The 24,861-nt window shown below is 55.4% G+C and overlaps 1 protein-coding gene across 1 annotated transcript in view; it reads right to left on the bottom strand.

The window, feature by feature from the left end:
• Positions 1 to 24,618, bottom strand: part of PEPD (peptidase D) — a 119,591-nt gene extending 94,973 nt beyond the window's left edge. The window contains exons 1-4 of the mRNA XM_023518353.1: positions 24,556 to 24,618; positions 14,568 to 14,751; positions 12,988 to 13,115; positions 5,476 to 5,539 (exon numbers count right to left, since the gene is read on the bottom strand). Of these exons, the coding sequence (XP_023374121.1) occupies positions 5,476 to 5,539; positions 12,988 to 13,115; positions 14,568 to 14,751; positions 24,556 to 24,572 (393 nt within the window). The 5' untranslated portion in view covers positions 24,573 to 24,618. The remainder of the gene's footprint in view (positions 1 to 5,475; positions 5,540 to 12,987; positions 13,116 to 14,567; positions 14,752 to 24,555) is intronic.
• Positions 24,619 to 24,861: the final 243 nt, after the last annotated feature.

The following is a 24,861-nucleotide window of genomic DNA, read 5'->3' on the forward strand; positions in this document are numbered from 1 at the left end:
TTGGCCAGCCTCTGTGGCTCACACCTGTAATCCTAGCACTCTGGGAGGCCGAGGTGAGTGGATGGTTTAAGCTCAGGAGTTCATGACCAGCCTGAGCAAAGCAAGACCCTGTCTCTACTAAAAATAGAAAAACTAGCCAGATGTTGTGGCAGGTACCTGTCATCCCAGCTACTCAGGAGGCTGAGGCAAGAGGATGGCTTAATTCTAGGAGTTTGAGGTTGCTGTGAAATATGACACCAAAGCACTCTACCCAAGGCAAGGGAGCAAGATTGTCTCAAAAACTGTATTCTCTTTTTAAAATGTATCAAATTCTAGCTGGTCATTGTGGCAGCACCTATAGTCTCAGCTACCTAGGAGGCTAATACAGGAGGATCACTGGAACCCAAGAGTCTGAGATTGCTGTGAGCTATGACGCTACAGCACTCTATCCCAGGGTGAGAGAGTGAGACTCTGTCTTAAGAAAAAAAAATTAACAAATTTGACCCAGTTAATTGTGATACACAGGGTCAGGTGACCCTCCAGATAGGTCCCAACCATCTCCTTGGATCCTTCCTCGTTTGCTCAGTGACTGTCTTGAGCAGGATAGCATCCCTCAGCCTCAGTGTCTCGGGAACAAAAGGCTACTCTCCCAACCCCTCCTGGAGGAAAGGAGGCTCATTAAAAGAACAGAGCTACACGTGTCCTTATGCTGACGTCCACATTCATCAGCACAGAACGACTCCGTCAATTACAGCACAGGATCAGAGAGCAGGAAGGCACTTGGGAATTGTATCTGCTATTGTCCTTAGGAGGGAGGAACAGAACAGATGTGTGGGCTGATGCTTTTTCTCTCTGCAACGCCTCTCAGGACGCGCTGCTTAGGAATAGAATAATGGAGAACTCAGCTGTCTCCAAGCGACTCAGTGCTCAGAGCGCGGCCCGGCGCAGACAGCAGCCTGCACGTGTGCGGGCCCTGGCAGGGCCGCATCTTTTATCGATCACAACAGCCTCTGTGGGCCCTGGTTACCTCTGTGACTGCAAAGCCTCTCCCGGCCCAGCAGCTCCATCCGCCCTTCCCCATGGAGACCCATTAGCGCTGCACGCTCGTCAGCACACCCCGACACCAGGCCTCAGATATCAAGGGGACACAAAAGTGCTGTGTGTCGCTGGCTCCAGACACAACCCTGGCGCACAAAACAGCACGCTCTGTCGGCTCAGGGCCTTGTTTCCACAGAGTGGTGGCCGCCAGGGACCTCTCACAAACCTGTGCTATTAAACGGCCCTGCCTCATTTCATGCCGAGGCCAGCATCAATTTCTCAGGCAGCCGGCCTCTCTGCCGGCTGAGGTAGACGGGACGTGCAGAATTCGTCAGAGCCCAGTGAGGTGGATCCTCCCCTGGAACAATCAGAGGTTTCCCATGGACACCTCCCATGCTCTCCTCACTAGGTCCCGAACCAGATCCCAGGGCCACCCTTCACAGGGTGACAATCCAGACACAAGGGCCGGACACAACTCTGCCCAAGAGCTGGGCTTTACCCTGCAGAGATTGAAGCTTTTGAAAAGAAACTGTCTTTCAAGGTAGCCTCCTCAAACAGTAGAACACGGTACCACAATTGCTTTTAAAATTTTGAATGTCTCTAAAATGCAAACATCAGGAAATACCACAGTGGAGATGTGCAGCTGCTCCTGGACACCTAAGGTCTCTAGCAACCCCGGGCCAGCGGTCCCGCAGTGCAGCTGTCCCCGACTCCTCCTTCCCTGCTGCCTCTTCACACCAAGGCCGGGAGGTGGCAGTGGCCCCTGTGTTGCTGGGGACAGGGGCTGTTTCTCTCCCATCCATCCTGTCTGCAGCACAGCCAGTGACCCTGGTGTTTTCCAACACCTGCCTGGTGCCATTATGGACAGCAGACGCAGAACACACTCCTCTGTCATGCCAGCTCCCGCTCAAGGGTCCCCTGAGTGTCCCCTTCTCAGGGGAACCACCTTCTCAATAATTAAGCTCAGGATAATCTGTTGGGCAGAGGGAACCAGAGCCAGCCAGGTCTGCAGTATCAGGCGCCTGCACGTTATACGTGGTACAAAGTGGCCAGGGGGTTGCAGGGGCAGTCTCGGCCTTCTTTCAGAGGAACCCTGTGCCAGCCGCTATGATTTGTTGTCACAGGTAGCTGAGATTGCTCCAAGTAAGTCGGGACTGGGCACCACAGAACCGGCCTAAGGAACCCTCTCCCATCACCTCCTATCATGGAGTAGGCCCCAGGTCCCTACAGCCATCTGGAAGCACCTCCCAACGGGGCTCAGTCCAGCAGGCTGCACTTTCCGGTAGGCTCCCTGACCAGCCTATGTCACCTCCATAGCAGTTTGGCAGTGACTTGTCATTTCTGACAGGCAAGTGAGGACTGGAGGGCAGGCCTCTGGGGTCACATGCCAACACCACTGTCCCCCACCTGTGGGATCTCCGCAACTCTCTGAGCTTCAGCCCCCCTCATCTGTGAAAGGGAGGAAAACAGTGACTCCCCATTGGATGGGACAGGAGGGATAAGGGGACCCAACGAGCGGCCCAGGTTACTGGAGCCTACAGGTACCACCCCAGAGTGAGGCTCTGTCTACTATCTCACATCCAATGAACTTCATTTCCAATAAAAACAGTAATAACAAAACTGATCAATGGTGATGATGGGGAAGGGGTATGCTGCATGCTCCTGAACTCTATAGAGACTCTGCCCTTTGAACGCCACTGAAGCCTTCATTTAAGACACTGCCCTATAGGCTTGGTGCCCATGGCTCAAGCGGCTAAGGTGCCAGCCACATACACCAGAGCTGGCGGGTTCGAATCCAGCCTGGGCCTGCCAAACAACAATGACAACTACAACCAAAAAATAGCCAGGCGTTGTGGTGGGCACCTGTAATCCCAGCTACTTGGGAGGCTAAGGCAAGAGAATTGCTTGAGCTTAGGAGTTGGAGGTTGCTGTGAGCTGTGATGCCAGGGCACTCTACCCAGGGCAACAGCTTGAGGTTCTGTCTCAAAAACAAAACAAAACAAAAAAAACCCCTGCTCTATAAATAAAGGTTAAGAATGAGGTGGTCTATGTGGCTGTCATTCTATACTTCCACTGAGGACCTCCCTGCCCTGACACTCAAGACTTCCTCTATTTTACTGTACCTGGAGACAGATTCTCCCCTCTCTCCAGAAATCACAGCATAAATGGAGTTGAACTTCCCCCCAGTTATAAAAACAAAAATGTCAGACAGTGGCTGCGAAGGCCGTGGCACAGAGCCTCGGCGAGACTCCAAGTCAGCAACCCAGTCCTGGCAGATGTGGGTGCCCATCCTCTGGGTCCCAGGGACCCACCCCCAGCTGCACCATCAAGGTCACACATGCACCAAGGCGACCTGAAGGGCCAGGATCCCCAAGGGCAAGAATGTTAACACAATTTGCAGGCGTGGAGGACAGGCCTGACAAAGCAGAGGGCTGGGAACAAAAGGAGAGAAAGGGATGGGCAGGCCCCTCCCCTTCTTGGGCTTAGAAATACAACCTAAGCAGCAAATGACCTTGATGGGGGGATGCAAATAAACGTTCAGTCTATTTTAGACGCGAGAGCCAAAGGGGCCAAATGAGAGTCACATACATCTTAGGAGACTCTCTAGACCAGGCATCCTCAAACTATAGCCCACGGGCCATATGCAGCCCGCCTAGGACCTTTATCCGGCCCGCCGGGTGTTTTTGCCGCCGTTGCCTGTCCTGCTTAGCAGCCAACTTGCCCCAGGGCCCACAGTCTGGCCCTCCAACGATCTGAGGGACAGTGAACTGGTCCCCTGTTTAAAAAGTTTGAGGACCCCTGCTCTAGAAGCTGAATCAGCCCCAAGAGCTTGGTATTGAAATCCCATGAAAGAGCCACCTAAAGGCCCCTTTCTCTGTCCAGCCAGGCAGCAGGTGCTGCACAGACAGATCCCCACGGTCCCACAGATGTGAGCGATGCTCCCTGTGGGACCCCTGAGCAGACACGATGACCCCATGGCAGTTCCCATCCCACACGGTGACCTCCTACATCAGCCTGTGCCCCAGCTGTTGAGTTTAGCCCCGGTCTCAACCACCTACAAGGCCCACATGTCCCTGGGCCCAGGTAGGGATAGTGTGCAAGAGGGCAGTTTGAGGGAAAGCGGGGGGCCTTCCACACAAACACAGGGCAGCCAAGGGCCCAATGCAGGTCAGGACAGGGTCAGCATCCACAACCTGTCCAGGGAGCTCAAGGTAGGGGAGACAGAGGGGAGAAGTAGGTATAGTGCCCCAGGAGGGACGGGAAGGCACAGACAGTCTGAGAAGTAGGGATAGTGCCCCAGGACAGCACAACCAGAACCTGTGGACAGCATGGCACTGAAGCTGGTCCGCCTGGTCACTGTGAGCTGGCTGTCCCCTGAGCAGGCTGAGCTGAGCCTCTGACGCCAGGCAGAGACAGACTAGCTCCCCACAGCATTGTGTCCAGCTAGGCTGCCTCCCCAGGAACCTGCCTCTCATCCAATACGGGCCCCTCCCAACCAGGCTGTGTGCTGACCAGGGAAAATGGGGAGCTGCTTGGCCTCTAGCTAGCCCCCGCTGCCCCGCCACCCCCACACTGCAGCCCCACCTCTTAGCCTGCTCAGAGGCTGTCTGGGGAAATGTGGCCACCAGGCTGGACCCATGGTGGCAGGTGCTGACTGCTGCAATGTCACCTTCTGCTCCACACTGACTTGCACAGACTATGAGACCGTGGCAGCATCCAGGGGTGAAGCAGAGAGGCCTCCTACATGCCAGGCAATGGTTGCAGTGCCATAGCCCTTGGTCACTTGATCACTTACGCCTGACATGGGGGCTCCAAGCTGTGCTCTCATCTCTGCCTCAGCCTGGCACTATCAGGAACTAGGGACCGATTCAAAGACACCCAAGACACGCCTGACATGGGGGCTCCAAGCTGTGCTCTCACCCCTGCCTCAGCCTGGCACTATCAGGAACTAGGGACCGATTCAAAGACACCCAAGACAGTCAGCCTTATGGAAGCCATGCATAAAACCATGCTGGGAGTGAATTAAAGCTCCAACTCCACCCCACTAATCTCCTGCAGCCTAGGGCTTTTGTGACAGCAGCATCAACATAGAGCCAGCGCCCATGGGAAGGGCCTCCTGACACAGGAAAACCCAGGTTTACTCAGATTGGATGGAGTGTCCCAGGGCAGACAGGCCTGCCTCTCACAGACACCCTCTCCTGTGCATCTCAGTGGCCACAGCCCAGGTCACCAGATGCTTCCACTCACGGAGTTGGGGGCATCACCCGGCCCAAGAAATGGCTTCTTCAGAGACATGTGAGGTGCTGCTGTTTCCTGAACGGGGACACCCTGGAGGGGGCTGGCGGCCAGGCGGGGGTGTCTCCCGACTTCCAGCCAGGCCATGGCAGTGAGGGAGGATGCAAAAGCAGAAGGGTTCCTGGAAGCCCCAAGCCGTGGAGACAGGTCGGGGCCACTCACCTCATCTGCATACTCCACCACATCCACGGCATACTTCTCCTGGAAGTGCTCCTTGGAATGGATCCTTGAAGGGAAGCACAGAGTGCCAAGGTCAAGTGCAGCAAGAGCCCAGCATGGCCACCCTGCTGCCTGCCAAGCCCAGCCCATGAAGCCCCGGGGCCCATCCCCATGATGGCCAGCACCCGGCCCAACACAGACACGGAGGGCAAAGGGCCCTAGGCCACAAAGTGACCACAGAGCCACACCTGCCTCCCTCGGCAACCCATCACTCCCCGCCCTGAGCTGGGCCCTGTTCCTCCATGACCCCAAGACTTCCAGCTCCTCTAAGCAGCTACAGACAAAACTCCGGTCACTGCCCTTCACCATCAGAGATAGCCCACAGGGTGGCCACCAGCACACCCCACCCCTTGGGGCAGGGGAAGAAAGCTGCCTCCGAGGCTATTCAGACCCTGATGTAACCTCTGAAATTAACATTTTAAAGAAGTCAATAGCAGCATCACTGCACATAAAAGAGATAAATTCAAGCTTCCTCATCACTCCTGAAAAATCAGCCAGTGAAAAGACAAGGCTGGGCAGCCCTTGCCGGCATCATGGTCAGCCCTGCCAGGCAGACTTGAGGGCTGCCACCCCCAGGCTCTTCTTGGTTGGAGATGAGTCAACAGCCTTGCTAGTGACAGAGCACACATGAGGAGAAACACACTGCACAGGGAGACGGGAGAGCCAGGTCCCAGGACACACATGCATGCCGTCCACACCTGAGTATCGCATGGTCACAGGGACCTACCCCACCCTGACCCCATCCCACAGTGCCTCATAGCATCACAGCCCCAGGTGCTGGATCCCAAACTGGGCTAGACAAGAAATAGCAGATGGCTTCGGACTGTGCTTCCTAGGACCTCCAGGGGTGAGTGGATGGGAAGAAGGTGTGGGCCGGGCACGGTGGCTCATGCCTATAATCCCAGCACTCTGGGAGGTTGAGGCGGGTGGATTCCCTGAGCTCAGGAGTTTGAGACCAGCCTGATCAGGGCGGCGCCTGTGGCTCAAGGAGTAGGGTGCAGGTCCCATATGCCGGAGGTGGTGGGTTCACCCAGCCCCGGCAAAAAAATAAAGAAAAAGAAACCACCACAGTCAGAGACCAGCCTGATCAAGAGCAAGACCGTCTAAAACTAGCCGGGCGTTGTGGTGGGTGCCTTAGTCCCAGTTACTTAGGAGGCTGAGGCAAGAAGATCATGCACGTCCAGGAGTTTGAGGTTGCTGTGAGTTGTGATGCCACCCACTCTACCCAGAGTGAGACTCTGTCTCAAAAAAATAAAAAAAAAAAAGAGAGAGAAAGGTGAGTGTGGAGGGTGTGGGGGACAACGTGCCCAGGGAGCCCCACAGGAAACAGGGAGGGAGAGAACGTCGCAACCCAGAAATAAAGACCTTGAAGTGTGCTTACCCACCAGGTGCTCTGTGCACCACTCCGGGCCTCTGAGACACCAACAACCAAGATCGCTGCCTGGGAAGCAGAATCCCATTCCACTCTCCGAGCCCTTCACCGCTTCTCCTCTGCCCACACCGGGAGGCATAGACCCCGGCACCCGGGGACAGGCACGAGGGCCACAGGGATGAGCCGCAGCAGGGAACTCACAGCCACATACAGTGAGCAGGGCTCAGACAGGAAACAGCCAGCAGAGGAGACACTGGTCTCACCACGATTGCTGGTCAATGCAACCCAGAATGCCCTTTGTTTTTGTCTCCCTTTTGGCTTCTCTGAAATGATCACTGAGTATCAAGCTCCTGCTGTTAATTAAATTTGCAAGATTCAGTCACATTAGCTTCCAGGTTTGAGACATGACTCAAAAGTTAATGGCTAAGGTCTGACGCTTCCATTAGCACAGCCTGGAGCAGCCAGGGGGCAGGAATTGATGGACTGTGGATCCCCCAGATGCAGGGCTGGCCTGCTTACTGACCATGCAGCCAGTTCAAGGGGTGCTTTCAAGCCCTTTGCTCCTGAGTGGTAACACTCTCGGCATCACACTGACCCTGCAGCGAGGCACAAAAGCACATACCAGAAAAGCAAGAGGCAGGGCCACCAGCAAAGTTAGTTATTGGCATCATCATGTCCGCTCTGACTGCCCCAGCACCACAGCAAGGGCCCAACCCTGCCACTGGCCCAAGTCACTTCATCACCTCCAGCTGTGACAGTGTGAAAAGCAAAGTCCCAGCAGCCTGGCGAGGCACAAAGGACCTGCTTCTGAGGCCAGCATCCAGGCAGGCCTCCCTACAGAAAGGCAGCTCTGCCACTAGTGTGGCCACCTGACCTTCTCACTGACACTCCCACAGGGGACCCAAAACCTTCCAGATCACCCCAATTGTGTTGCTAAGGGAAGCCACCAGGAAATGTGCTTCTGCCCTTCCTGCCAAAAAGCGCCTGGCTCACCATGGGCCTGGTTCCCAACAGGGAGAACCGTTTGACAGATAAAAGCTGAAAAGCTGTGAGCATCTTTTCTGGCACAGTGCGACTCGTTCTTTTTTAAAGGGCAGAGATAATTAAGTTGGGTAGTACTTATTTTTCATGTTTTGGAGCTAATTATGGTAAAAATCATTTAAACGTCACCTTAAGGGATATGCAAGGCCAGACAGCCACATCAAACCAGCCACAGTTCAGCAGGGTGGACAGGAAAAGAAGTGGTATTGCTACATGGTCCCCGTAAAGCTGGCTGGGGAGGTCCCCGGGCAGCTCTGAGCCTGCTGAGGACCAGGGCCGGCAGGGTCTGAAAGTGGCCACGTGGCGGGCCGACACCCTGCCCCACGTGGAGCCTGGGAGATCCAAATAGAAACCATCATACCACTGGGGGGGGGGGGTTACTCACACCTGGCCCCACTGCCTGGGAGACTGGGGGGTGGGGGGATTAGCAGGGAAGCTGACGCCACCCCCAGACACTCTCCCTTCAAGCTCTTTGGCAGAAGAGGTGAGAAGTCTTCCCACTCAAAGGGGCTCTTGTCCTCTGGGGGCGGGGGTCACTTTCCAGGGACGCTGGCCCGAGCAGGCCTGCCCTGCCAATGGTGGGAGCCCGGTATGAGGCCCTTTCCAGGAGCACAGGGTCTGCACGATGCCCGCTCACTCTGCAGCCACCACCAACACCCAGTTCAGGGCCTCGGTGGGAAGAGTAGGTTAAATTATTGCCTCATGGTGCAGACACAAGGAGCCCTCCAGAAAATGAAATTTCACAGAGCAGGTCTTGCCGGCTGGCTGACCACCTGCATGCGGTTAATGAATAAGTAATAGGGCCAAATTACAGCAGTCACCATCAATTTCCAGCAGCCAGGGGCTGCCTTCGGCTGCAAACAACACCCCTGCCACTGCTGCCTTCCACTCTGCAGAAGGCGGCTGATGACACTCACTCCACGGTGGATGGTGGCAACCGTTTCACATCTCACTAGGCTGTCGGAGAGAGAGGCAGACCTCTCCAAAGCAACGTGGGCATCTGATCCCAGACACCAATCCTGCAAGCAAGACGGCAGCACCCGCAGTGGCACCTCCTTGCAGAGGCCTGATGGGGTGGGGGGCACTGCCCAGGACAGGCAGCAGAGACAGGCCGCTGTGGACAGTGGAAAATGCCAGCCAGGTCCGGGACTGCCTGGAATCGGACGTCCCTAAACTGCATGGGGTAGGGGCCAAAAGAACCCCTTTAGCCCCTTCTCAGGAAGCCTGTGTCTATCAAAAAGGGTCCAGCCCACACCCACAGTGGGGCTGAAAGAGGCTGAGGAAGCCTCAGTACTTGGGACACAGGTGTGTGCATGGGGTCAGGGGCAGAGCCATGAAAAACTAACACATACACACACCCCTGCCTCCCCCCCCCACGGGGATCATCACATGCACCCTAAACGTGCCTCACTGCACACAGCCTGTGTGCATGTCACACACCACACCTGCCCCACATTAACTCCGGTAACAAAAGGAGCAGCATGCAGACCCCTGGGTCCCGGCCCTGGAGAAACTCCCTCTCTACAGGAGGCCCACGCAGGCCCTCAGCAAGGTGAGCACTGCTGGGCCGGGCACCATTCCACATCCCCATCACACCTTTCACCCCAGGGCTGGGAACAGAACGCCTCCAAGTTGCAAAGGTTCTGAGAGGGTCCCCCACTTGGCCCAAAGTGGCTCACCCTCTATGGGCACTGAGACTGCCGAGGTGATGACACACAGAGGCAAATTCCTGTTTTGTCGGAGGACCCCCAGATACACCACCGCTGGCGCCGTCAGCTAAGCAGGAGCAAGACGGGGAATGAGGGGAAACAGGCTCACATCACCAAGGCGTCACCCCTTTGTGAGCAAAGGCTCCAAGTAAAAATGAATCAGAAACTTCCACCCTCCTGTCCCAAAAAGGAGACCTGGGGTGAGGAACAGGCCGCCCCTGGGCGTCTGCAGCCCTGACAACAGGACAGACTGCAGACGGGGGTGGCGTTTCCCTGGGCGACTTTGGATTGCAGTTATCTGCCAGATGGATTTTCAAAAGCCATCAGATAGAGACTCAAAAGGAAGCTGAGGAGCTGAAGGTCAAATGTTCAGTCTGGTGGGTTTTGATTGCAAAGGCCAGGTAATCCCATCACAGCCTCACTCTTGGTGCCCTATTGATTCCAGGAGTGTCTGGAAGCTGCCACACACAATCAGATCCGGCCACTCCCCAGACTCCAGCCCCAAACAAGCAGAGCCTCACCATCGCCCCATTCCAACTGTGCCTTTTCTCCCAAAGGCCCAGAGACACGGTGACTCACCCCAGGACGGAGGAAGGCAGCGGCCTGGTGCTGCGGGTGGTCTGCAGGGTGCAGCTATCAGCTGTGGGGCCTGAATCCACTTGGGACCAACGCTGCTTGATTTGACCTGTGCAGTGTGCCCGGCATGCCTTCAACAGGGAAGGCCACCCCTGCAGACCCATTTGCACCCTCAAGGTCACCCCAGCCTGCATGTCTGCAACGAGACAACCAGCAGGCTCAGCAAAGCAGGGAGAGGCCGAGAACTTTTAACAGCCACTCTGAAACCCAGCTGTGGCCAAGGTGCAGCACTTTATTCCTGGATTAGTGAAGATCACGCTCCAGAAAAGCCAAATGTGAACAGCTGTTCCCAACCCAATCAGGTCCTGGGTTTTAAACCGTCAAGTCAAGTGCCATTTGTCTCCCCAGATGGCAGGTGTGAGGAGACATGGTGAGATTTGCTCAGGTTTTCCACTAGACAGAGGAGGCCCCGAGGCAGGACTGGGGCCTCTCCTCCCAGCGTCAGAGGGTGTTCACCTTCAACCCACAGATGGGCACTCCCAGACATCTTGTGAGAATTAGCCCTTTATAAAAACACAGAAGAGATGCACTCAAGAGCCCCTCCACCTCTGGACACAGAAACTCCAGGATGCAAGAATCTCCCAGATGCAAGCATCTTCCCTGACTGCTGAGCTGGCTCTCGGAGCAGCAGGACATGCCAGTGGGCTCTGAGACAGGGGCCGAGCCCCAGGGACGCTGCAACAGCAGCCAGGTCAAAATTGCAGGTGACACCCAGAGCCAAGGGGCACTTGGCACAGGGGCCCCAGCTACTCTTGAGATATGCCACTTGCAAGAAGAGCTAAGGCCACAACTTCGCTGCCATGATCACCTCAAGGTACAGAACGGATGCTGGGAGGATCCCCTTATGGAGACCAGATCTAAACTCTTCCTCAGAGCGGTTCCAGTTACTAGAGCCAGTAACAAACTACTCTGACACTTAATGGCGTGAAAACCCACCGTGGTTCACGGACTGTTAAGGGTGGGAATCAGGACAGAGCCCGGAGAAGAGGGCCGATCCCTGCTCCGTGATGTCTAGGACCTCATGGTTGCTCCAGATGGGTGAGTCTCAGCTTCCTTGTGGCACGGAGGCTGGGTTCCAAGGGGGGGGCATCCCAGAGCCAGACAGGTGAAAGCCTCAGAAGTCACACAGCCACACTACTGCCTCTGTGGTCACGAGGTCCTTCCAGGCTCAAGCAGGAGGAAAAGCACGATTTTACCTGCTGCCAGTGAATGGCCAGAAACATTGCTGTGGCCACTTTGGGACATTACAATCTGCCTCCTGGCATCATCACCACCTCATGTCAGTGTCACAGGTGTAACTGTCTCCGGTGAGCACCGTAGCCCTGGAGGACCTCACAAGCAGCATGGCCACTTCCCCATAGGCAGGGAATCGGAGCCCCCAACAGTGACAGATCCACCCACAAGCCCCCCAACCTCTGCAGAGGGGCTGGGCTGAGCCGGCAGGCAAGCTCAGCTTCTGATCACAGCTCAGACAAGTGGAGCCACCAGGTCTGCCCAGGGCACACCATCACACTGAGCTGTTTCTCTTCCATAACAGGGCAGCTGTTAAGTAAGGATTCAGATCATGACGGGATGGGGAGACGCTAACAGGAGAGGGTCTCCCAGTGGCAGTCCAGTCATGCACCCCAAAGGCCAACTGGATCACTCCCCACCCTTCTTCCTAAGAGCCAGGACAACATCCCACAAGAGAAAGATCCTTCCTCTCTTCAGCTGCCAATTCTGCTCAAAGCCAAGTCTTCACAGCAAAGCTGAGGGCCCAGGGCCAAGCTGGGATCCTGCCAAGTGGACTCGGAGCAGAACGGTCAGCAATTTGTGAACCCGAACCCCTGACTGCAAGGCAGCAGAAGTGGCACATGCCAGGACCAGCAGAGGAGGCTGTGGAGTTTGCACTGAATGGCTGGGGCGGGGGAGGAGAGGCATATGAAGCAGAGCAAGTCTGGGGAGGCCCTGCTATGGCCTTGTCATGCAAACTAGCCACAGACCCGCCAACCCACTTGGTAATAATGAGCAAGGTGGTAATAATGGGGCACGAGGCCACCAAGGCTGTAATTTATACATTAGCCCAGAATGATCACTCTCTGGGCAGAAATGACACGCTAGGACACAGCCAGCATTAGCGGGATACCCTGATCACTGCAAAACTTCCTGGTTAAGTACAGCTTCTGCCTTGGTGCCTCTGAACAGAAAGGCATGGCTTCCCGGGTAGGGGGCCTGGGGCAGCAGGTGCCACAGAGGGAGGGAGGAAAGGGCACACATCAGCCTGCGGCCCCCACCCTGTGGCACAGAGGAGCTGGCAGAGAGCCACACATGGGCCCAGAGGCAGCATCATATAACACCCCTGCACATCTGTGAGGGGCTTTCCTGTCCCACACCAAAACCACCACACACCAGCAGCTGCCCACCACGCCACCCCTGTTGATGCTATACAGGAGTGACAGCCCAATGGGGCCAAAGCCACAAGCATTTTAACAAAGCATGGAATCCAGAATTTCCAGATACCAAACTCAAACCATAACTCTGAACAAACAAAGCCACCAATCTGTAGCGACAGCTCTGATGCCCCTCCCTGACCAAGGGCGCAAGGGACTGACAGAGCCAGCTGTCAAAGGGGCTGACCCACTGTCCCCCCCACCCCCTCAGGGCCCGCCCCAAGTGGCCCAAAGTCAGCACAGAGACTCAGCCGCGACTGCTCCTTACTTTCCCATCCAGGTGGCATGGCTGGCGGGAAGCCTGGGCACAAACAGGGTCGACTTCCCGGTATCGACGTCAATGGTGCCGTAGCAGCCTGGCTCAGTGACACCAAATGCCCAGTGAAAGAAGGACTCCTGCAGTGGGAACAAGGGCCCTTGTCACCCAGTGGAACTCGAGGCTCGATGAGGGAGGTAGGCGGCAGACTGTGCACCTGCTTCCCAGCACCCCAGAGAGCTCAGAAACTGACCCCAGCCCCACACAGCCCTGTCCCCTCGGCACCCAGCTCCCCACTCTGGCTGCGCGCCCACCCCCAACTCATCCTGCTGTGGTCTGGCAAGGGGCAGCCTGGCGCCTCCTCTGACCCTGAATTAAGTCCTCTCTGATGATATAGGTTTCATATAAGTGCCCTCCTCTCTCCACCTGCCCAGGCTGAATATTGGGAATCCCTTCATTTGGGATTTCTTTTTTTTTAGAGACAGAGTCTCACTCTGTCACCCTGGGTAGAGTGCCATGGCGTCACAGCTCACAGCAACCCCCAACTCCTGGGCTTAGGCAATTCCCTTGCCTCAGCCTCCCAAGTAGCTGGGACTACAGGTGCCACCACAACGCCTGACTATTTTTTTGTTGCAGTTTGGCCGGGGCTGGGTTCAAACCCACCACCCTTAGTATCTGGGGCTAGCGCCCTACCCACTGAGCCACAGGTGCCATCCTTGGGACTTCTTTCTTCCCTCTCCGGTGTTTAGCAATAAACACTGAGCTAAAATAACGTCAGAAGGTATGAAGTGGAGGAGGAGCTCTTCTAAAATTAGCCTGCATAACATCAGTAAGGGAGCCAACAGCTGAATTTAGGAAATCGGTTTTTAAACCACAGAATATTTAAACCTCAAGAAGCTTCAAGAGGAGTCACAGGAGACGTATTTAGACCTTCCCGTCTCTAACAGCCAGGGGACGGCAGAACTGCTGTGGGAACAACAGGCTAGAGGGATGGGACCCTGCAGGCAGGACCTGGTTTCAGTAGAAAACATTCTACCACTATACTCGGCAACAGGTTTCAGTCCATCTGGACCCTGCCAGGGAGGCCAGTCCACCTGGGAAGGCCACACCAGCACTTCCCCTCCACACTCAGCTCCCCGGTGGACCTGTGTCCCTGCTGTCCTGGATGCTGCACGGCCATAGCAGAGTTCTGGAGTTCCCACTATGGTCTGGCCCCAGCTCTGAGCATGGCAGTGCAAAGAATGATAGACTCAGAGCAGACGGGTTCCTAGGCTGGGCGTGGTGGCTCTCCCTTGTAATCCTAGCCCTCTGGGAGGCTGAGGTGGGTAGATAGCTTGAGCTCTGGAGTGAGACCCCATTTCTACTAAAGAAAACTAGCCAGGCATTGTGGGGGGCACCTGTAGTCCCAGCTACTTGGGAGGCTGAGACAAGAGGATTGCTCAAGCCCAAGAGTTTGAGGTTGCTGTGAGCTATGACGACACCATGGCACTCTACCCGGGACAGCAGTGAGACTCTATCTCAAAAACAACCCCAAAAGACGAGTTTCTAATCCCAACCCGTGGGAGACCCATGCACACTCGGGGCAGGCTCACCTGGCGGAAGAGGATCCCGGTGTCCGTGCAGTAGCGCTGGGCGTCCTCCCCACCCTGCAGGACCACAACAGAGCCAGGCTGCACGGCGGGGTTCTTCTGCAGCCGGGCACACAGGCGCTGCCTGTTCAGAACAAAGAGCGCCAGCGGCACCTTCAGGGTCTCGTTCCCCAGCCAGAAGGAGGGTCTGCGGAAGACAGGAGCACAGGCCTCTGTTAGCGCCTCCACGCACGTGCCCCACCACCGTCTGAACATCCCATGCGGCAAGCTGGAGCTCAACCTATTCAACCTGACCCAGAAACAGCCCCTCCCTGGGGCTCCTAAGGCCCACAGGGTCTTGTCAGACACACACACACTGCTTCCCTGAGCACCTGGCCCACACGTGGGGAGGAGGGACAGCTAGGTCTGGATGGCAGCTAAGGCCTGTGAGAGAGCACTTGGTTTAGAAACATGCTCAACTGCTGGCCTCAAGGAGCTTACCACAGATAGGCAGGGCCAGCAACAAAGACTCTGACCCCATAATGCAGCTCCCCGCCCATGTACCCTATACCTTCTCTATAAGCCACGGACCCCACAGCCCAACTCAGGAGTTCCCACACCCACGCAGGACAGTCCTGAGAGCCCTGTGCAGATGCACCTGCAGGCAGCAGACCTCAACTGAGACAGTGGAAGGGCCATCAAAGGACGGAGCTGCTGCCTGCTCCGAGCAAGGCAGGGGGCTGGCTCACCACCTCTCACCCCATGCAGGGCTCCCTGTTCACTGAGCACAGCGTACCGCCCAGCAGCCACTCCCAGAGCCTTGCAGGCTACTGGGCCCTTCCCACAGCTGCTCCCACCCGAGGCCTCTCCTCCCCTGTGTGTGTGTGGGGAGGGTGTGCCTGCCTGACCTCACATCTGTTCAACATCAGTTTTTTCTACAGGGTCATTCGCAGCATTTAGAGCAGTGATTTTCAACTGGTGTGCCGGGAGAGGATCCTAAATGTGTCGTCACAATTTTTAACGATCACTAAACCATTTTTGAAAGAAGTTCAAAACACAGTATTTTTTTTTTTACTCTTTTTGGATCAACATAATTTGTGACGCAGAAGTTTAATTATAGGTTTAAGTGCGCTGTGAGATTAAAAAAAAAACTGAAACACACTGATTTACAAACACAGTAACCTCATCCATCTTTAAAAGAAAAAAAGATCTGGGAGGGCTAGGCAGGAGGATTGCCTAAGCTCAGGAGTTTGAGACCAGCCTAAGCAAGAGCAACACCCCATCTCTACTAAAATATACAAAAACTGGCCAGATGTGGTAGTGGGTATCTGTAGTCCTGGATACTTGGGAAACTGAGGCAGGAGGATCACTCAAGAGTTTAAGGTTGAGCCCAAGAGTTTAAGGTTGCTATGAGCTATGATGATGCCATAACACTCTACCCGGGGAGATTGAAACTTTGTCTCCAAAAAAATAAAAGACAAAACAGAGAAAGACTTACCCAACCCCCATCCCCACCGTGGTCTATTTCTATCCTTTTTGCAGTTAGTGTCCTCTAAAAGAGTCACCCTGTCCCCAACAGGCCTCCACACTCCACATCCTCCACAAGCAGCTCCAGGTCCTGGGTCTGCAGCACGTTCCCATCCTCACTGGGCTGCTCAGCACCCATGACTCTGAGGGCTACTGTCTCTGCCGACACCACCCCTCTGCACTCAGCTCCCCTGGCTTCCCCTTCTCGGTGTTTAGCAACGAACACTGAAGCGCAGCTCAGGATCCCCTGCAGCCAGCCTCCCTGCCTCCTGGCTCATCCTCCTTGCTAGAGACGCAGCTCAGCAGGGGCCTGGAACCTCTCCCCCAGCTGGGCCCACCCTGCCCCTCAGCTTTCGGTACCACCAGTACCCACAGGCCCCTGATGTCCCCCTCCTGGTCCACAGGTCCCATCAGCCATCTCAAACTCAGGGCATGGCACACACCTCAAGCCTGCTCCTGCCCAGTCTCCCTGTAGGACCAGTGGTGGAGACTGAAAAGGTTTGCACTGGATTTAGACAAACCAGAAAAGCCAGGGACCTGAAGGTGGCTGTGACCTGCTCTTTATTCAACTCATGGCAGACAGGGAACAGGCATGGGGCCATCCGCCTTCATCCAGCTCATGGGGGCAGGAGAGCTAGCATAGGAAGCTTCTTTCCATCCCCCAGTGGAAAGCCTTGGGACCCTATACAGTAGCCAGAACAACAGTGGCTCCAAATGAAAGCTAGTGACAATTACTTAGGAACACAGGGCACCTGCCACTTACTCATAGTTATTCAAAACAATGGGGCACCGTGTGGCCTTCAGGTAAGAAAGCCTAATTCAAGTTGTGTTCCCCACACTCTGCTGCAAAGAAAGCCTTCCTGCTGCCCTGAAGCTGCCTGGGCCTTCCCTCCTCCCTCAGTCCACCTCCACCACCATGTGTCCCGGCCCCCGTGGCCACTCCCTGCACGGGCATCCCTCTCCTTGACATGGCAGGCCACTGTCAGCGGCTCCCTCTGAGCCCAGCCTGCAGCCCAGCCTGATGTTTGCTCACCACCAGAAGGGCCCTTTAGAAATGCCAACCCCAGTAGGTGCCTGCTCCACCCCTCCCTCTGGCATCCGGGCCCCACTGTGGCTCCCTCTGCTGCAGCACAGGCTTTCTCACTGTCCACAAAGCACCCCAACCTTTGCCACTGCCTGCGCTGTGGGGACTGCACCTCTGGCAGGTGCCCAGCACGTGGCCAGGTTCTCACTTTGTCCAGCCTCTGCAGAAAGGCGCTTTTCCTGATCACCCCATCCAAACCTCACCCCCCAACTCTTTAACTTGCTTGCTGTCCACTCCAGGGAAAGGGTAGGTTCCATGGAGGCAGGAACAAAGCAGATGCCTGTAGCTGCTGAATGAACAATTGAATGACCGGAGAAAGGAAGCACAGTCCCAGCAGGAGGCTGGAAGCCAAGTGTGGAGGGAGGGTGAAGCTGGGGTGTGCAGGAGGGGCAGGTGACAGGTGGGCATGGAGGTCTAGGAGGGCAGGGACAGCCCAGAGCTGGAGCTCTGCCTGGGGGGTAAAGAGGCCTGGGGCTCCTCCCACTCACCTCTCAGGGGACCCTCACACCAGGGACACACGAGCAGTGACACCTCCAGCCAAGTCCTGGCCCACCGGCCCCCACTCAGGATGGTCTTTGCCTGCTTCCTTCTTTGAACTTAAGACGCCCCCACCGACCCACCCCTCACTTAGCACTGGCCTTGGGTTTCTCTGCTTGCCCTCCAGAGGCTGGCCTACCCAACCGCCTGCCTTCACAGTGTGAACCCTGCCTCCAGGTGGCTTTAGCCAGTGGGAGGCAGAGACAAGGAGGCACAGCTCCTGCCAGGATACCCTGACCCAAAGCACAGCTTCCGATGGGTTTCAGATGAGCTTCCCTCCTCTTCCTCCCCAGGTCCCCTTCACCTGCGCACAGATCATACATCATCCCACGTTAAACTCTCTTCAATGGCCTCTTGAGTGAACTCCTGGCTTGGAGTCAGGTCCCTGAGTGCAACAGTGCTTGGACCTTCTAATCTAACCAGGCAATGACTAGTAATGTTGCCTGGTGCCCGCCCTCCAGTGTAGCTTGTGAGACAGAGCTCCAGGTCCATGCCGGTCACTGCTGAGCCCCTGTGCCTTGCACCTTGCTTGGGACAAAGCAAGGACCCAGTAAGTTCTTTGCTGGGTGAACGCCTGGCACAGCTGACACACAGCCACGCACACGTCTGTGTAGATCACATCAGCCCCCACAGGGCAGGAAGCAGACCCAGGGCCTCAGCCTGGCCAGGAAGGGTGGAGGGGCCGGAAACATCCCACATTTGCTGACAGGACTAGAGTGCCCCTTCCCTCCCTGCACGTGCCGGCCTCCCCTGCCAGAAGGGTTAATGGCAGGCTGGGTGGACCCCTGCGGCCAGGGCTTCCTCTAAGTCAGGGCTGCTCTTTTGCCTTACTCAGCCACAAGGATAAAAGTGCAGCTTGTAAACAAACTGCCTCGCAGCTGGCCACGCTGTCAGGAACTGAAAGTGCAGCCACCAGCACAGAGTCCCCAGAGCCTCTCACACCCTTTCCCTGCACCCCTACAAAGCCTACGGGGAAGTGTTGGGTGAAACTCACCTCTACAGATGCCCCAAACGCACTCGGGGCAATGACCCCGAGGCTCTGCTACAGAAGACCTCAGCCAGTCACCTGACAGCAGAACTGGCTGAAAATGCCCATCCTGGGCCACCGGCCTGCTGAGCCCAGCCCAGCCCACTTCTGCCACCACTCCCCTGTCTCTCTGCCTGGCACACCCTCTGTGCTTCTGCCCCCTGGCCTTACCCCTACCCGTAAGGCTCTCAGAAGGGCTGGGCCTCCTCTTGTCAAGAATTGTCAAGAACCTCTGGAGAAGCCTCTCTCTTGGGCCACCCGGGCCACCCAGATTGGAATCTATTGGCTCAAATGCCAGGCTGCTCAGATCAAGACAGAAAACTTGGTAAGCCCCCCTTTCCTCCCAGCGATCAGCTGCAACGGTGAAGAAAATCTACCACAATTTTTACTCTTCCACTCTGTCCTGGGCTCTGGTATGAGAAAGGCCACTGAGCCTGAGCCACCAGGCAGGGCTCCCCAGAATCAAGGTTTACAGAGACATGCCCTTTGATTTCTAATGGCATAAACCAAACCCCAACAGACCATCAGGCCCAGAGCCAACTTAGATCACTTCTTCCTGCAAATTCAGCAAAAGCAGCACCAATAAAACATCTCCCACTGGTTTCTGCTGGAGCTTTGGTTAACTGGCACCCAGAATTTAAAAGGTAAAAGCCACGTCATCCTTAAGTCCCAGGCAAATAAGGCTTTACTACGGGCAGTCAAGGGGCAGGCAACGCCTGGGTGGACCAACAGACCCACAGAACTGGCCTCTGGCCCCAACATGAGACCTCCCGCAGGCAACCACCGACACCCGTCAGCAGCCCAGGGCCAAGAACAAAGGACTGAGAAGGGGACTAGCCCCAGAGAGGGCATGATGGCACTGCCCCTACAACGTGTCCCAGTACACACACACACACGACCTTGGCCCCCACATCTGAACTGAGCCACCCTCTCCTTTCTCCTCAATGGCTACCCGCTGGGTCCTTACCTCAGTCCCAGACCCCTGAGGATTCATCCATGGAACTCAGGGGCTCCACTTGCTTGGATAAGAAAAAGCTATACTTTTATTTTCTCTAACCTCATTCAAATCTACGTTTTCTTCAATTTGCAACATAAGCAACTCACCACTCAGCACTAGCAGGGCCTGTGAATCTGTCACCAATAAGCAGCTAAGGCACCAGCCACATACACCGGAGCTGGCAGGTTCGAATCCAGCCCGGGCCTGCCAAACAACAACTACAGCCAAAAAATAGCCAATCATTGTAGCAAGCGCCTATAGTCCCAGCTACTCGGGAGCTGAGGCAAGAGGATTGCTTGAACCCAAGAGTTTGAGATTGCTGTGAGCAATCACCACGGCACTCTATCAAGGGCAACAAAGTGAGACTCTGTCTCAAAGAAAAAAAAAAAGAAAAATCAAAGGTCTCTTCATATCACGTTATTGCTGTTGTAGCATCTCAAAATATCACTTTTGTTTATCACTACTTCAAAAATGAAGGTGCTGGCCAGTCGCCATGGCTCATACTTGTAACCTTAGCACTCTGAGAGGCCAAGATGGGCCAAAATGGGCCGAGAAGGGCAGAGATGCGCCAAGGTGGATTGCTTGAGCTCAGGAGTTGGAGACCAGCCTAAGCAAGAGCAAGACCCTGTCTCTACTAAAAAAATTAAAACACAAGCTGAGTGGCACCTGTAGTCCCAGTTACTCAGGAGGCTGAGGCAAGAGGATTGCTTGAACCCAAGAGTCTGAGGTTGCTGAGAGGTATGAAGCCACGGCACTCTACCCAGGGTGACAGATTTGATTATTATAAAAATAATAACAATAATGAAGGTGCTTAGTAGATCTGCTAGCTTTTATTACTTAATGCATTCATAAAGACCCATGTGTGACTATATCACAAGTTTACTCTGGTAACTGTATTTCCATAGAATTGGTTTTTTTTTTGCAGTCTTCTACGTTTATTCTGTGGGTGTGAACACATTACACTGAGAATGGTGCCTGCGTTTCACCGATGCCTGGGGGGACCACAGCACAGACAAGGACAAGATCCCTGCTCCAGAATGCTGAGCCACTTCCAGATTGGGCTGTGCAGCTAAGCGTTCAGCAGCGAGGCCAGCTGAGGCCAGCCTGCCTCTTCACCTCAGCCTCCAGCTCGGGGTCAGGCACTGAGCAAAGCAAGCTGGGTCACCAGGGAAGGCCTCTAGGCAGCTGCTCAACCTCCCCCACCCTGCCTCTCTCACTCCTGAGGAGGGTCAGGAGGCTAAGCACACACAGAGACAAGAGGAGACTGTGTGGGGTCAGGACTAGGACTACGACCAGGCCCAGGCAAGGGCCAGGAAGGTAAAAGGGCACTCAGCAGCCCACTTCCCACAGACCCACCCAACCCCCAGCCCCTATGGGCAGCCTGAGGCTGCTGCACCAGGAGTACAAGGATGACATCAGGGTGGGGATGGGCTTGTGACGCCTCTAGACACTTTGCATCCAGAAGAATGCTGATTCTAGCATGACCTATGACCCCACAGGTACACACCTGGGACAGCTCACCTGCTGGTTCTTCCCAGCTCTGGGGAGCTTGGGAGTGCTCAGTTAAAGAATTAAAGATATTTCTTCACAGTCAGGATTCTGTCCCCCTCCCCAACCACAATTCCTTTCCTCAGTCACCAAGTCTCCCAGGAGAGCAGGATGCAATGTTGGACTAAGTTAGAATAAACCCCCCCACACACACTTCATTCATTTTACCAAGCACCAATCACCAAGCAGCCGCAGACTGCTCTGGGGGTACAAAGTGAATTGGTCCCCAACCTCCATCCAAGGAGGAGAGGTATGAAGAGAAGCAACCCCTCACCCAACCACCAAGGGCAGATGTGGACAAACGTCCTGCCAGGGAAGAAAACTGGAACTCTCTGTGTTCCGAGAAGGCAGGCTTTACTGGGGGATTGGGAAAGACATCTGGGAGAAGGAACCATCTTCGCTGGGCTGGCAAGTATGTGAACAATCACATCAGAGGAGAAGGGCATTGGAGAGCCAGCAGCTAAGTCGGCAAGGGAAGAGGGGAATAGAAAAAGCCACCTAGGGGAGCCCAAAGGGTAAGCATGGCTCAAGGGGCACACAGGCTACCTCCTGCCAAGTGCCATGGGATAAGGGGCCCTCTCCACTGGACGACTGAAAGTGACCTCAGTCAGATACTCTGTCTCAAGCTGAAGCCCATGCCCAGGCTGGCAGAGCAGAGCAGGATCAGCCCTAAAACACTCCCGAGAGGGGCATCTTGAGCTCCCAATAGAACCTGAGATGCTAGTTTAGGGCTTCCACTGCTGCCCAAACCATATGGGGTACACCCCAGTCACCTGGAACTCTCAAGAGCTTCCCTTGTGTCAGACCCTGGTAGGATAAAATGTGACTCCCAAGGAGCCCAAGGCCATGATCTGCTGGTATGATGCGTCCTTGTGCCTGACCTCCATTCTCTCCTGTGAGTAAAGCCAGGAGCTCTGCCTTGCTAGAAACATGCTCAATCCTCCTCCTCTTAAGGAAGCCACTGGGCTCAACCTCAGGCTCAACGTATCCATAGGGCGGCCCCACACCAGGCCAGGATGGCTCTTCTCAAGAAAGCCTTGTCAAGCTCTGGAAGTTCCTTGCACACTTCCAGCAGCACACCTCTCTAAAAACTGTTTTACCGCCCTCACCCACCCTGCCTGGCCTCTGCTAAAAGAGCCCTCCTTCTAGGATCTAGCTGGTCACCAGCCAGGCTCTTCTGTGTCTTCAGAAGAACAGGAGGCCTCGAGCCAGCATGGAGGCCTGAACTGCAGTCCCTGAAACTCCCTGTGACTACTTGGCCACCCAGAGATACAGCATACCCACCAGTCTGCTCTCTCTGATCCTTTAGAGGGTCACAGGCTGGGCTCAAGCCTCTGACTCAGAGTTCCTTCACATTTAATCTTTTTTTTAGACAGAGTCTTACTTTGTCGCCCTTAGTAGAGTGCTGTAGCATCATAGCTCACAGCAACCTCAAACTCTCATACTTCTGGGCTTAAGTAATTCTCATGCCTCAGCCTCCCAAGTAGTTGGGACCACAGGAGCCCCTCACAAGGCCTGGCTATTTTTAGAGATGGAATCTTGAGCCAATGAGCTCAGACAACCCTCTCCCCGCCTTGGTCTCCTGAAGTGCTAGGATTACAGGCGTGCCACTGTGCCTGGCCCACATTTAATCTTTTTCTTGCTTTCTTTTTTTCTTTTTTTAGAAGGATAGGGAAATTTATTACTTTGCTAGCAAAGGAGGAAAAACGGCAGACTATTTTATCTCAAAATACCAATTTCCACAAACATAAGCAGAAATACAGAGTTTTTAAGGAGGAAAGCCTATTATCTTTCAACTATAGTTAATGATTCTAATATGCCCTTCTCTGTGGAAGACTAACCCATGACCTCCAGCCACCTGGGAGATCCACCCAAAACTCCAGGCCAGCCTGGCACCAGGTCCGTCTCCTACAGTTCAAAGAACAAAAGATATTTCTTCTCCCCGCCCCCACCAGCCCCTGGCAGGGATGCACATCTTTACACCAGCAATTCTCTACCTGAAGGGCATCTCTTTGCTTAAGCACTAGCACAAAAGTGATCCAGAGAGTGAAGCCTTCCCAGACTCTCCCCTGAGCTCAGAGCCACGCCCTCCTTTGCACACACCAAGACCAGATACAGGCAGATGGATGACAAGAGTCTCACCCTCGTGGCCTATGAGCAGCTACGGGTAGGCCCAATGCCATTCCTGCACTCCAGGAATACAGCAGGTGCCCACTCCATCTTTGATTTGTACATTCTACACATCCCCCAACCTTGGGAGCCAATTGAGAATCGCCTGTCTGTCGTCATTCTCTCCACCTCCCGAAAAGAAATGAATTCAGTCCACCAGTTACACCATTCAGGTCTCAGTTCCCAAGTGGGCATCTGGAGCATTGCCCCCTGCAACCCCTGCTTCTCCTAGCCCCTTGTCCCACCAGCCCCTTGTCCCTCCCACGGAACTCATACACAGCTCAGGGGAGAAAGCTCTTGAAAAGGCACATGAAAACCCTTTCCAGCACCTCAGGACAAAGTCTGGAAGAGGCTACCACACCCTCCAGTCAAGGGCTGGGCCGCACTCTTCTTTGACCCCCGAACTCTCAACCTTTGTCTCTTAACCATTGCTCAGATGCTTCCTCGTCCGGGACATTCTCCCCAACACTTCAGTGAGCCAACTGTCCACACTTCCTCCCACTAGGACCACTCACCCTTCTCTCAGCAGAATGATGAAGCACCTACTGTGTGCAAGGCACCGGGGTAGTGACACCCAGTGCTGAGAAGGGCCTTGCCCTTTTGTTCTACACGCGGAGACGGCAATCAACAAGTACCAATGCTCCACAGAGTTTTTCAGATGGGAATAAGGGCTACAAAGAGTCCCCTGGGTGGTCAGGGAAGGATTCTCCTAGGAGATGACATGTGGGCCCCGAATGACGTGGGGCTGCCGGGGAAAGGGGATTCCAAGCCCTCCTCAAACACACCCTCGTGCCTGGCGCCCTTGCAATGCCACCTTCCCATCTAAGGGTCATGGCAATGAACATGTGTCGTCTTGAGCCCCCACACTGGCCTCACACAGCTGGGCCACCACACGCGCATGGGTGGAGCCTTATAGCCAAGGCTGCCCCCAAGGGCCAGTGGACAGCCGGGAGGGTGGAGAGGAGCTGCGGGAACCGACTAGAGGCGTGCAGCAATCCGCCCCACGGCTGCCCACGGCACTCAGCAAACCTGGCCAGGGACCCTCACTAACTGTCCAGCTAGGAACGCCCAGGGTCTCTCTCGGCGCTGGCCAGAAAGAGCGAGGGTGAGGAGCAGCACTCACCCAGTGGCAGCCGCCATCTTCACCCGGCGGGAGCGTCACGTGAAGTGCGGCGTCAGCTGAGCCAGGCTCAGCCCAGCCCAGCTGGGCTGCACCGGGTCTTACTGCGGGGGCGGGGTCAGAGGCGGGAGGGGCGGGGCCGGGAGGCTCTGTCCCGCCCCCTCCAGTGCCTTGTCCTTGAGGACGGGTGGGGCGGGGCCGTGAGAGGGGCGGGGCTCGGGCTGCAGCCAGGAGTGAGTGGGGCGGGGACAGCATCCGAGACTTTCTGGGGTGCGAGGGAATGTCTACAGCAGTAGCCACCGACTGGTT

This window comes from Otolemur garnettii, unplaced genomic scaffold (assembly GCF_000181295.1).
Source record: "Otolemur garnettii isolate 467f Iridium unplaced genomic scaffold, OtoGar3 scaffold00135, whole genome shotgun sequence".
In the NCBI taxonomy this organism is placed as follows: domain Eukaryota; kingdom Metazoa; phylum Chordata; class Mammalia; order Primates; family Galagidae; genus Otolemur; species Otolemur garnettii.